At 40.7% G+C, this 14,762-nt stretch overlaps 1 protein-coding gene across 1 annotated transcript in view; it reads right to left on the bottom strand.

The window, feature by feature from the left end:
* SGPL1 (sphingosine-1-phosphate lyase 1) overlaps positions 1-11,521 on the bottom strand; it is a 50,032-nt gene extending 38,511 nt beyond the window's left edge. The window contains exon 1 of the mRNA XM_070945242.1: positions 11,359-11,521. Within this exon, the coding sequence (XP_070801343.1) occupies positions 11,359-11,361 (3 nt within the window). The 5' untranslated portion in view covers positions 11,362-11,521. The remainder of the gene's footprint in view (positions 1-11,358) is intronic.
* Positions 11,522-14,762: the final 3,241 nt, after the last annotated feature.

Here is a 14,762-nt window from a genome sequence, read left to right as displayed (position 1 = left end):
TAAAGAGTTCAGAGACCCTGTGGTCTACAGAATCTAAACAAGAGTTGGAACTAAAAGAGGTAGGACTAGAAGGTGGACAGCCAATGGCACGGGTCTAGGAAAATAGGCAAGGCAATGGCAGAAACCCACAGGAGAGTCTTTCCAATGGAGACAAGGTTCTGACAGCTGTTCCACCTAAATCCAGGATGTGATCCCATGAGACAAGATTATCCTTGCTTCCCAAGGAGCTAAGCAGATAGCTCTATCCAGTTGCTAGTGCAGTCCTCTGAAGGGTGGATTTGATTTAAATTGAGTTGATTTAAATCACAATTTAAATCATGATTTAAATCACTAGTAAAAAGGCTTGATTTAAATCAACTCAATTTAAATCATAATTTTTAAAGAGCAACTGTCATCTCTGCTACTCCTTTGACCCACTGTTGACTCACCGATAGTCCCAGTGTTGCAGAATATACAGCCTCATGCTACATAACTAAGCTCCATTTCATGCTGAATAAACTAAATTATTTATGTATCTTAAATAGAAAACTATCTTACGATAGATTTTTACCCCAAAAGTTTTTTATTAAAATAAATTCGATAAAAATCAAAAAAATCCGATTTAAATCAAAAAAATCCGATTTAAATTTTTAAAAAATCTGATTTTTTTGATTTTTAAAAAAAAATCATTGATTTTTATCCACCCTGGTCCTATGGCTAGGTGCCCTGAGAACATCTGAACTCTCATTATCTGAATCTCAGATAGTGCCTACTGTCGGTCGATTGGTTGGTCGGTCCGTCCGTCCGTCTACCAGTGGTGGGTTGACCCTGGTTCGTAAAACCGGGGGGAGACTCCACCCACCCACCCAGATGTAGTCATAAATGATCTGCACATGCGCAGAAGCATGCGCAGAAGCTAGGCGCACATGCGCAATCCCATTGCGAACCGGTAGTAAAGGTAAGTAGAACCCATCCCTGCTACCTACCTATGTATTTATCTACCTACCTACCTATTCTTGTCTTGTTGTGACCCAAAACATTAGACCCAATAAGCCACAGTTGAAAAATTGGGCTTAATGTTGCAAAAAAAAAATGTGTATGACCTTTAATAAGATTCTATGCTTCACCTGGGAAATGGGACTAATATTCATTGACTGCTGAATGATCACTGGTAGAAAGTCCTTAAAGTAGCAGAAAATTAGCAGAAATTCCAAAATTTGATGCAAATGAAATCTTTTTTTGTTCCGACACCCAAATACCAAATTTGGGAGTGTATATTCTTTACAAATAACAATGACAGTTCGTGATTAAGAAGCATGAGAGAAAATTCATGTTAGAGGTGAGTAGCATGGCACTCACAGCTATTGTGGATGGGAATGCACAACACCTCAGCAACCCCCATATCTATTCCTCTCACCACTATAGTATACCTATCTTCAGTTTTTTTATCATGCCCTTTTAATTCTTAATACAAAACTCTACCTCAAAAAGAACTCAAATGTACATAACCCAGTGGTGAAATCTAAAATTTGTTACTACCGTTTCTGTGGGCGTGGGTTGGTGGTGGGGGTAATGTGACTGGGTGGGCGTGGCCAATTTTTTTTTTTTTTTACTTTTAAAACCACTTTTTCTACAACCTCTTCGGCAAAGAGGTTGTAAAAAAATGCTTTCAAAAGGCTCTGATGATCCCAGCTGAGTTGCCTGATCGGCAGAGGCTTTTTTTCTTTTAAATGCCTCTGACGATCAGGCAACTCAGCTTGGATCGTCAGAGGCATTTAAAAGAGAAAAAGTTGTAGAAAAAGTTGTAGAAAAAGTTGTAGAAAAAAGCCTTTTAAAAGTAAAAAAAAGCCTTTGATTGTGCGGCTCAGCTGGGCATGGGGGGCAGGGATTTTTGCTACCAGTTCTCCGAACCACCCGCCTACATCGCTACCGGATCGCCTGATCTGGTCCGAACTGGGAACATTTCACCCCTGACATAACCAAAGTCAAAATCTGAATATCTATTTAATGAACAATATCTAGTAGTTAAAACAAAGAACCTGCAAGTCAGAAAGAAGTATCAGAATCATGTATTTTAAGAACACAAATACATTTACCAGATTTGAAAGTTATTAAGTTATATATACCTTGGAGACTATTTTAAAAGTCCATTCTCTTCAAATGTTGATCCTTTTACTTTTTTTTCATCTTCTAATTACCCGCTATACTCAACATTATCATAACTGAACCCAGAATTAGGATCGCAAGTTATGACAGTTGTTAAACGGGTCATCATGTGACTATGTCTGATTTTACAACCTTTTTTACATCAGATGTTGCTGAGCACATTGTAAGTCGCCCTGAGTCTTCGGAGAAGGGCGGCATATAAATCAAATTTAAAAAAAAAAAAAAAAAGATGTTAAACAAACACCGTAGCTGTTTATGCTGATTTCTGACAAAAACCATACATACCGTGTTTCCCTGAAAATAACACCCTGTCTTATATTTTCTTGAACAATAAGGCTTGGCCTTATTGCCATGCGCTCAAAAGCCCAATTGGGCTTATTATCAGGGGATGTCTTATTTTGGGGGAAACAGGGTTGCATCACGTGGCTGAGGACACTGCAAACAGCCAGTTGCGAGTGCCCAATAAGCCGGGTGGCCTGGCCTTTGAATTATCTAACACGGGTTGTAAGTAGCCATGGGAGGAAGTGTCCATTTTAACTCTGAATGACCGCTAAGTGATCGGTCTTAATTTGAGGACTATTATTTATTTATTTAATTAAACTTATATACCGCCCTTCTCCCCAGGAGGACTCACGGCGGTGGACAGCCAGAAATTAAAACACATATAGTACAAAAGTTGAAAAAACTAAAATAGATTAAATCAGCGGCATTACCAATTTAAAATCCCAAATCTACAAAATCAAAAAATTCCCAATTTAAAACCCAAAAACCAATAAAATTAAAAGATAAAAAATCCCCATGAAAACCATTTAAGCTAGGCCAGCTTGTTGGAATAAATAAGTCTTCAGGGCCTTATGGAAAGTGCGGAGGTCCGGGATCAGTCGTATTTCAGGAGGTAGCTCATTCCACAGGGCGGGTGCCCCCACAGAGAAGGGTCTCCCCCACAGAGGCTGCCTGCCGACATTGCTTGGCCGACGGCACCCTGAGGAGGTCCTCTCTGTGCGAGCGTATTGGCCGGTAGGAAGTTATCGGTAGCAGCAGGCGGTCTCACAAGTATCCTGGCCCTATGCCATGGAGCGCTTTAAAGGTAAGAACCAACACCTTGAAGCGCACCCGGAAGACCACTGGGAGCCAGTGCAGCTCGCGCAGGAGAGGTGTTATGTGGGAGCGCCCTGTTGCTCCCATAATCACCCACGCGACTACCTGTATAACGTAGCAAATGATTTGTTGGTATCAAACTCTATTATACAATTGATGGCTACATAAATAGGGAGAAGATGGGGTTTGAATTTTTCCCAATGTGGGCACCCCCAGAGGAAGCAAAACAAAGTAAATCTCAACACAAGCACAATATCACCACAAAAATGATGCAATTTACATGCTTGCCTCAGACATCAAGATAAAAATGGGGGGGGGAGCTTTATCTGCACACTGACATCATGATGCAATGCAAAAATTTTAGGGCATATCAAATTTTTAAACTTTCAATTTCCAAACATTAGGGGGGCTCGAAAGTTGTGACAGGCCTTGGGCATTGTAAAGGTACTTTGGTTGCTTTAATATAATTTAGATGTGCTTGGTAAATAACCACATAAATATCATAACTTTTTAATATTTTGTTTGTTTCCTATATGCCATTGTTTTAACATCACTGTGGTTTGCAAAAGATGTTTTCCAGAATATAATTTTTTATGTAAAGATAAAAAGTCTCTGTATACCATGTGACTGACAGTTTATCCTCACAGTGAGAAACTGCTAAATGTAAATGAAGTCCTATTTTAGTTTGCTTCCTTACAACATACCGTATTTTTCGGAGTATAAGATGCACTTTTGCCCCAAAAACGAGGGTGAAAATCTGGGTGCGTCTTATACTCCAAATGTAGCCCCGCCTGGCTTCTCAAACGGAGGTTTCAGAGGCTGAAAAAAGCATCAGAAACGAAGCTTCAGAAAAGGAGCCACCAAAAAGAGCTTCAGAAACGAAGCCCCCCAAACAGAGCTTCAGAGGCTTTTTTTCCTGAGGCTCTGTTTCAGACACTTTTAGAGGCAGGAAAAAAAGTTTTTTCTGAAACAGAGTTTCAGAAGTTTCAGAGGCAGAAAAAAAAAAGCAAGACACAGAGCTCACAACCAACAAACCTGTTCCTAAAGTTCACCTCTGGGAACAGCTGATTGGGGGTATTCCAGGAGGCCGATCCACCCGCCAATCAGCTTTTTTCTTATTTTCCTCCCCAAAAACTATGGTGAGTCTTATACTCCGAAAAATACGGTACATTTCAAAAGTCTTGCTGCATTATTGAACTAGTCCCACCAGACTCACAAGACTGGTCAAGTCTGCAGAAAAAGAATGTCAAAAATCTGTAATTCCAGAAACAAAGCACATAGTCAAATAAACAAACTAAAGCTAGACAGTTCTGTGAATTTTATAAAACTCTTGGTCTAAAGCAGAGGTAGGGAACCATGGCCTTGTCTCTTCCCACATTACTATAACCATGTTGCTTGTATCTTTCAATTCATATTGTTTTTATTTGTTTCCTAGTACGATTTGATAGTAATCTTGACTATCGCTAAGTGTTGTATCTTTTTATTCTTGATGAATGTATTTTATTCTCCTCATGTACATTAAGAGCATATACGCCAAAGACGAATTCCTTGTCCAATCACACTTGGCCAATAAAGAATTCTATTCTATTCTATTCTATTCTATTCTATTCTATTCTATTCTATTCTATTCTATTCTATTCTATTCTATTCTATTCTGGACTTCAACTCTCAGAATTCCTGAGCCAGCATGGAATTCGGAGAGTTAAAATCCACAAGTCGTAAAAGGGCCATCATTGCCCCACCCCAACCCCTGAATAGTCTCTGCCTACACATTTACAACAAACCCTAGTGAGAGAGCTTGCTTGAGCAAAAGATATTCCCATTTAAAAAAAAAATCCACACAAAGTATCAATTATATGCACGCACAAACTGCAAAAGACACTAATTAGAGAGTAGACTCAGAAATGTTACTCATGCTCTTTTGAAGAATCTACAGTTGGGAAGAAGTTGGATCCTACATGCTTTTATGATGTAAAATACTGATACTACACTGTGTAAGGACATCTATTGTCCTCGGTTAATGCTGTGAAGAACATATATTCTGATTATCATTCACATAAGTATATCACTGCAGATTTTTTTAGAAATCTGGACTGCATACACTAGATTATAAATTTGATTTCCTATTGATACATAAAGTGACTTCAGTGTTAAAGTGGCTTCTTCAATTGTAAAATGAGACATAAAAATGCATGTAAGACTTAGTATTACAGAGGGTCAATACCTTTTTCTATATTATTCTTTTTATTTCTTTTCTCTTTTTATATGAAACAGTAAACAACACTCAAAAAAGTATATCTTTGGTTCATATTGATGCTCATCATGCTTCACTACACTATCCATATATATTTTGAAAGCTTTAATTATTATTGTGCTAACAGTTTAAGCTGTTTTATAAAATGAACAATCAGATTCATATGATGGCCAGTCACGCAGACATTAATGAAAAACTGTCCCATATCATTTAATTTTTCAGCACTTTTAGCAACAAATTATCATGATGAGAAACATAACTGTGCAACTGAAAGGCAACGTTTACATAACTAATTAGCAAAGTACAGTATATCACATTTTATTTGGAGCAGCCTTATTCAGCCTGTGCCTCCTCTAAATGGCTTACGGCAGCCTTACTGCCAAAGATGTTCAACAAGTATCAGAAACACAACAGGATTGGGCAACACTTATATGTTTTGCTGTGCAACACGCTGCATTACTGAAAGAATCTGGACATTCAATGGTACAACAATCAATTCACTTTCTTCAGCCTATTTCTGAGAACTGCTCTGCAGTTGCAATGATGGCCACTTTCCTATACAGTACCATAGAGAATTTCAGTTTTGTGTACTGTCAAATGTTATTTGTTTGTTTATTTGTTTATTTTACTTTATTTTATTTGCCACCCATCTTGCTGCGAGGAGCCTTTGCGCAATTTACAATACAATCTATTAATCATTATACAGGTAATCTCCGGGTTACAAACGTTCCCTTAGCGAACATTCAAAGTTATGTGATAAGCACACTCTAGCGTTTATGAAGAAGTCCCAAAACTATGAATCTTGCAGCACCACAGCAATTGTTCTCCCTCATGAACAACCGCAGAGGCTCTGCAACATTCGTCCTGCATATTGACGGCTGAAATAGAGTTTCTGAGGGGCAGATCTGTTCGGGCCTCCAGAGGCCTTGCCTGGCATATTGCCAACCGTGGCCTCCGGAGGCCCGAATGGAGCTTCTGAGGAGCGGATCCACCTCTCAGAAGCTCCATTTCGGCCGACAACATGCCAGGCGAGGCCTGCGGAGGCCTGAACAGAGCGTCGGAGGGGCGCACACAGATGAGAGAGGAGACTGCTTGCTAGATCTTCACAAGGAAAGTGACCAGGCATGGCAGGTTGGTGGGGGGGGGGAAGCAATTGTGGGTAGCATGAGGTATTTCACTGGGTCAGGGAGGCCTTCGGTGGTCTTAGGCAGGTGGCCTGTTCCATCACTAGCCCACTCCATGGCCTTCCCCACCCTGAAATAGCTTGCGTGCATTTAACGAGCCTTGCGTTTAATTAGCAAATGCGTGGGCGAAAGGAGGGAGTGATCCCTCTCAAAGTACGAGATTCACTCCCATGAATCCTCGGATTACAAATGGAATGGGCAGGCTCAATTACATTCCTAACTTGAGGAACTCCTATACCTCTTTAATCACCTCTTTAAGCATTTACAAAGCTTACTCACTTGGAGAAACAGCAGTGTGGCATAAAACAGCTGTACGCAAGTACTTTTCACTGGGATTTCAAAATGCTGATACAGGTAGACTTCAATTTAACAACCACAATTGAGCCCAGCATTTTACTACCTTTTTTGCCATAGTTCTTAAGTAAATCACTGCAACTGTTAAGTTAGTAACATGGTGGTTAAGTGAATCTGGCTTCCCCATTGACTTTGCTTGTCAAAGGATCACAAAAGGGGATCACGTGACCTCAGGACACTATAATCATTGTAAATATGAACCAGTTGCCCAGTGTCCATATTTTGGTCATGTGACCATGGGGATACTGCAACAGTTGTAAGTGTGAAAAAGTCACTTTTTTCAATGCCATGGTAACTTCAAATGGTCACAAAAGGAATGGTTGTAAGTTGAAGAATATCTATAATATGGGGAGAAAATCTAAGAATAAAGGAAGGAATAACAGACCTGTATGTGACCAGTTTCTATGTTTTTCACATCACTATGGAAAAAGAAATATACCATAATACAGATCCACAATTATTAAGAATAGTTTTTAACCATGTAAAGATGATTTTCGAAACCATGTGAACCAATATTTTGTCTAGGCAATTTAATCTAATGGATGTAGGTATTATTCAGTATGCACTGGAAAAATATGCATCTCAATACAATCAGCCAAAACTGCCAAAGGTGCACAATAATGTATTCATAATTAGCATCCATTAGTTACGAAAGAACTTCTGAAATGAAAAGTCTTCTGCATTGAAAAATTAAATGTTCCACCCGATCATCTTGGAATCTCCCTGTGAAGTTCTTCTCAATTTTTCAACCAAACTTACAGAAGGAGGAACATCAATTACAGTAACGCAATTGTGTGCTGACATCGCATTCACCACAACTTTTAACAAAAAAAGAATGTGTTTCAAGGGTTTTTCTCAATCTTTCATTTAGTGGTTAGCGAAAGACCTTTGTTTCTTGTTTCACAAGAAGGGAAACACAAAACAGGAAGCACCAGGTTGTTCTTCAGGCACAGCAAAAACTGCATTATCTCAGGGTGGAGGAGGAGCCCTGTGTAAGTCCAATCTTTTTTAACACAGACATGAGTCTAGACAACTTTCCAATATTGAGATTTTAGGTCAGTGATGGTGAACCTTTTCAGCACTCACGGAAACATCGCGCACATGTACGCTTGTCAGGGTCACGCTCTGGAAAAGCTGAACTTCCGGGTTCTAGCATGCATGCGCACCCGACGATCAACTGGCCGGTGCGCATGCGCAGGCCGGTTTTTGGCACTGCCGCGCGCATGAAGGGATTGCGCTCTGGAAAAGCTGAACTTCCAGGTTCTGGCGGACACGCGCACCTGACAATTATCTGGCCGTTGTGCATGCACACAGCGGTTTTCGGCACTGCCATGCACGCAAAGGAGAAATGATCGTTGCATGCCAGAAACCCAAAGCACAAACAGGCAAGGCCGCGCGACATGGCTTTGCGTGCCACTTTGGGCACGCATGCCCTAGGCTCACCATCACAGTTTTCATTTATTAGTGGGATTCAATTCAATTCAGTTTATTACAGTCATAGACCAGAGACCAGAACAAATAAAAACACTCAATAAATATACAATTAAAAATTATGGAATAGAATAATAAATAACAGATAAACTCTATCATAAAATCCAGTCTGTCAATTACGCATGGTCTAACTATACTAAAATTTTACAATCCATAAACGGTGTGGCCCGTAGTCAGTTTAATACTAAAAGGGGAAGGAATAAGCAATGCAAAAAATTTACCACATTTGTTGTATAAAATAGCTGTGGTGGGTTAGACACGTGTTTCCGATGAATCCCCAGTGCTGCTGCGCAGAATCTAGCCACCTGCGCTGTGGTTATGGACTGTTCATCCTTAAGCAGCCACTGGAGATAAGCAGTGTCGGAATGGCCAGGATACCTAGCAATTATTGGAAGGATATGTTTTTTCCGAATGTCTCTGTAAAAGGAACATCAAAGGAATATGTGACCAAAAGTTTCCACCTCTCCTGAGCCACAGGAACAGTCTTTCAGTCAGTGGTATCTTTTTACACTTGCCGTACAAGACGGCCGACGGAAGCGCATGGCAACATGGGAGCGAAAATGCTTTCCGATGGTTTGCCAACGCTAACTGGCCAAGATTAAGTAACATTAAGGAGTAACAACATATCTAATGGAGTCTGGAGCCAGAAACAGCGGAGCTTTCCCGAAGTCCGTTCACTTTTCAATGTTACTAAAGATTATTAGTGAATTTCCCTTGAGGAAACCTGGCTTTGAAACTTTATACTGTTTAAGGACATAAATATAAAGGAAAAAAATTACAGGCAGTCTTCAACTTACAACCACAACTGAGCCCAAAATTTATGTTGCTAAGCGAGACAGTTATTGAGTGAATTTTGCCCCAATTTATGACGGTTCTTGCCACAGTTGCTAAGTGAATCACTGCAGCTGTTAAGTTAGTAAACAGGGCTGCTAAGTGAATCTGGCTTTCCATTGACTTCGCTTATCAAAAAAAAGAAAAAGAAAAGTCACAAAAAGTGATCACATAACCCCAGGACACTGCAACTGTCATAAATACAAACCAGTTGCCCAGCATCCAAATTTTGATCACGTGTCCATTGGGGATGCTGTCATGGTCATCAAAGTGTGAAAAAATGGTCACAAAAGTCACTTTTTTTCAGGGACCTTGTTACTTTGAACAGTCACTAAATGAACCGTTGTAAGTTGAGGACTACCTGTAAAGTAAACCGCGGAGAATAAGGCAAGGTGGGGAAAACATTTTAGGATAGAAGAAAAATCCTGAGCTACAGCCTGAACCATCAACCAAACCCAAAAGGATTTGCTCTTAAAATCCCCATTTGATTTAGGAAAAGCAACAGGATTCCTTCCACACCTGGTCACTATTTAGAATAGAATTCTTTATTGGCCAAGTGTGATTGGACACACAAGGAATTTGTCTTTGGAGCATAAGCTCTCTGTGTACATAAAAAGAAAAATAAAATACATTCATCAAGAATTGTAAGATACAACACTTAGTGATCGTCATAGGTTACTAAATAAGCAATCAACAAAAACCATACTGTACTAGCAAACTAAATAAAACAATATAAATCGTAACAACTTTATAGTCATAAACATGGGAGGAGATAGGCAATAGGAAGGATGAGAAGAATAATAGTAATACAGAGTTAGTAAATAGTTTGACAGTGTTGTGGGAATTAGTTGTTTAGCAGAGTGATGGCATGGGGGTGGGCGGGCGGAAACTGTCTTTGTGTCTAGTTGTTCTGTTGTGCAGTGCCCTATAGTGTGTATTTTTTTTATTTGACTCAGAAAGTAAACTAATAAACTAATAAAATAAGTAATAATAAAATATATAATAAAATTACACAATAAAATAAGTAATAGTAAAATATTAGTACTAGTAGTAGTAGTAGTAGTAGTAGTAGTAGTCATATTTCTATGCCGCCCACTCTCCGAATACTCTGGGCGGCTTACACCAAAGACAGTATACTAAATATCATATTGCCCCCTAACAATCTGGGTAATAAAATATAATATAAAATAAAACAATAAAATAAGTAATAATAAAATATAATATAAAATAAAACAATAAGTAATAATAAAATATAAAATAAAAACTAATAAAATAAGTAATAATAAAATATGTAATAAAATAAAACAATACAATAAGTAATAAAAAATATATAATAAAATAAAACAATAAAATAAGTAATAATAAAATATATAATAAAATAAAACAAAATAAATAATAATAAAATATAAAATAAACTAATAAAATATAAAATAAACTAATAAAATAAGTAATAATAAAATATATAATAAAATAAAACAAAATAATAATAAAATATAAAATAAACTAATAAAATAAGCAATAATAAAATATATAATAAAATAAAATAATAAAATAAGTCAAATAAACTCCGTTTATCTGACCCAGGAAGAGCGACTTTTTTGCTTTGCATCCTTTTTTTTTTTTTTTTTTTTGCTTTTGGGGCGGGAGGGAAAAAAAACCCCCCCAAAAAACCCCCAAAGATCCGGGACCGATTAGACGTTCGCTTCCTCGAAAACATCCCCACTAGCGATCCTGGCGTGCCGGACTGTCTGCAACCCCACGCAGTGCAAAAAGTCCCGGGTCTGCATCGCCGCTCGCGGGCGGACGGACTGCCGGACAGCCGGACAGCGTCGGGAGAAGGAGACGAGAGATGACACGAGTCACCGGTGGAGAAGCCGGCCGGGGAGGCTTGAACTCTCCCGGGGCAAGTTGCAAAAAACGGGGCGCTTTGCCGTTTCCCACCCTCCCCTCCCTTGCAAAAGAAGTGCAAAGTCGGAGATGGAGGAGAAGGTGAGGACTCACCATGGCGCCCCCAGATCTCCTCCTCCTCCTCCTCCTTCCGTGGCGTGGCCCGAGAGCGGGGTCGGCGGTCGATGGCGGCTCTCTCGTTCCGAATCGTCGTCCCGGCCTGCCCGGTTCTCCTTTCCTCTCGGCCGCCCAGCAAGAGCGCCTGGGTCTCTGAGGCGTCGGGTTGGGAGGGGGGATTGGAATGGAGTGGAGTGGGGAGGGATGGGGCGGGGCTGGAAGGGGATTTAAAAAAAAAAAGGTCTCTCCCGCGGACGACTCCGCCCCTCTTCAAGCCTCGCGCGCGACTGGACGCGGGTTGAGAGAGGGGCGGGCCCTGGAGAAGGGCTCCCCTCAGCCAGGCTGAGATTTGACGATTGCGGTGCTCGCGGCCGGCCGGCCCAGAGGAAAAAAAAAAAAAGGCGCAGGCGCACTTCCCAAAGTCTCTCCTCCTCCTTCTCCTCCTCCTTCATCCCGCCGCACATCCTTGGGTTGGGATTGGCAGCGCCCCCTAGTGCAGACCTCGCGAATTGTACCATTCTGCATCCTATAGGGCTGCTGGTCGGTCAGCCGTTCGGCGGGAGAACCGAAGCTCTCCTAGGGTCCTGAGAGGATTTCTGGGCGCTGGAGAGACTTTGGGGCAAACGGGAGAAGCCTCCCGGGATTTTCCCCGTTGCAGAGGAGTTAGGAGTCCCGGTTAGGTGGCCCTGGCATTAGAAGTGTGAAGTGTGGGGTGAAATCACCCCTTGGTTTCCTTTTTTTTTTTTTTTAACCCCTCCCGATGCAATCTAGGACCTGGATCTCTATTGATATCAATTTCCTTTTTCTTTTTCAGATTAATCCCCCCTCCCTCTTTCCAATGCAGGTAGTCCTCGATTTACAACAGTTCATTGAGCGTGACCAAAGTTACAAGGGCACTGGACAAAGGGGCTTATGTGACTCGTTTTTTCACACTTGTGACTTTTGCAGCACCCCGACGATTATGCGATTAAAATTCTCAGATGCTTGGCAACTGACTCATGTTTCTGACCCTTGCTGTGCCCCAAGTTTTGCGACCTTCTGATAAGCAATGTCAATGGGGAAGCCAGATTCACTTAACAACCGGGTTACTAACTGATCAACTGTGGTGATTCACTTAACAACTGTGGCAAGAATGGGCCAAAGCTCATCATTTAACAAATGTCTCACTTAACAACAGAAATGTTGGGCTCAGTTGCAGTCGTAAACTGAGGACTGACTACCTCTAACACCAGGGCCTAAGAAATAATCTAGATAAATCACTGCAATTTCAATTAAGTCTTTCAAACTTTGCATAAGGTTTGGCTAGCCGTGCATCCTGGGATGAATGATGGAGCATTGTACTCCTAACCGATCTACAAAAGTGCCCCTGGAAGTAGAACTGCCCAGTCCTATAAACAAAAAGTTGGATTTAGCAAGATCATGATTCCCCTACCCACCCAGGAGAGCAGGTTTTTTTTTTTTAATTTGATTTATATGCCGCCCTTCTCCGGAGACTCAGGGCAGCTTACAATACGTTAAGCAATAGCCTTCATACTTTTTTTTTTTTTAATTTGATTTATATGCCGCCCTTCTCCGGAGACTCAGGGCGGCTTACAATGCGTTAAGCAATAGCCTTCATTCTTTTGTATATTTATACAAAGTCATCTTATTGCCCCCACAAACTGGGTCCTCAATTTACCTACCTTAGAAAAGATGGAAGGCTGAGTCAACCTTGAGCCTGGTGAGATTCGAACTTACAGTAATTGCAGACAGCTGGTGTTAATCACAATGCTATCAGTCTGCTGAGCCACCAGGCCCTTTCAATGGCTGAAGCCACTGTTTCTCTTGGGATGGTCACTTAAATTCCTGGGTTTTGAAAAAAAAAAATCCCACACTTCCTGTTTTTACCTGCAGGAGCTTGCTGATTTGCATCACTTGACTGCAGCCTATTTAAATGGTAGGTATAATAAGAGATGGGTGAATGGATTACATTGATGGATGGATTTAAATTTAGGCATTTAAATTTAGTAAATAAATAAGATGGATGGATTATGGGCCATGGTTGACTCTTACTAACTTTATGGGATGGATTTCCTCCATGACATCTGTCCTTAATGGTTTTCTCACCAGTAACTGAGCCCTTCCACCTTGTTGCTGGTCAGCTTCTTCTTTTCTTTCTTTCTCCTTTTCCAGCATTAGAACCTTCTCCAGAGAGCTGGGTCATCATGCAAGATGTCCAAAATAGAAAAATTTTGGACCTGGTGATTTGTGCCTTGCTTGAAAACTTTGAGTTGATTTGTTCGATGATTCATTGGTTTGCTTTCTTGGTTGTCCTTCATATTCTCGGGAGTCTTCTCCAACACCAGTGTTCAAAAGTATCAAGAGTTTTCATATCCTGCTTCTTCCAAGTCCAGTAATAACAGAAGATAAATGTAAATACTAAATCCCAGGGGGTAGGAATTGGAAGATTATCTAATTCTCTCCCACCCCCCTCTGTGCATAAATCTAGTAAGACACCTTTCAGCACATAAAAAATGTCTTTAATAAAAATAGGTGTCTACCAGTAGTGGGATTCAAAAAATTTTACTACTGATTCTGTGGGCGCAGCTTGATGGACATGGCTTGGCTTGGTGGGCATGGCAGGGGAAGGATACTGTAAAATCTCCATTCCCACCCCACTCCAGGGGAAGGTTACTCCAAAATCCCCATTTCCTCCCGATCAGCTGGGACTTGGGAGGCAGAGAATAGATGGGGGTGGGGCCAGTCAGAGGTGGTATTTACCAGTTCTCAGAACTACTGAAAATTTCCTCTACTGGTTCTCCGAAACGGGTCAGAACCAGGGGTGAAATCCAGCAGGTTCTGACAGGTTCTGGAGAACCGGTAGCGGAAATTTTGAGCAGTTCAGAGATCCGGCAGCGGAAATTTTGAGAGTTCAGAGAACCGGCAGCGGAAATTTTGAGTAGTTTGGAGAACCAGCAAATACCACCTCTGGCTGGCCCAAGTAGGGTGGGAATGGGAATTTTGCGGTATCCTTCCCCTGCCACACCCACTAAGCCATGCCCACCAAGCCACACCCACAGAACCAGTAGTAAAAAAAATTGGATTTCACCACTGGTCAGAACCTGCTGAATATCACCTCTGGTGTCTACTTTAGTAACGACACGGATTCTTTGATAAGACTGTTTAAGAAGGCCTTAAGATATGAAAAGGTGAGAAAAATCACTGTTATATGTATTCAATAGTCACAAAGTGCACAATGTATTAAGACAAAAACAATGTCCATTGGGAACAAACTGCATCCATCCAAAAGGTTTATTTATGGAACTTTAGAAAGAGAGAGATTCTGAAATCTCACGTATAGGATTGTGACAGGGAATGAAATAGATCACAGGAAGGTTCTTCCTTTCTTTCTTTTTTATTCT

This window comes from Pituophis catenifer, unplaced genomic scaffold (genome assembly GCF_029215685.1).
Source record: "Pituophis catenifer annectens isolate HBS135680 unplaced genomic scaffold, rPitCat1.0.hap2 SCAF_6, whole genome shotgun sequence".
In the NCBI taxonomy this organism is placed as follows: Eukaryota; Metazoa; Chordata; class Lepidosauria; order Squamata; family Colubridae; genus Pituophis; species Pituophis catenifer.
This window is presented reverse-complemented; position numbering and strand designations above follow the sequence as displayed.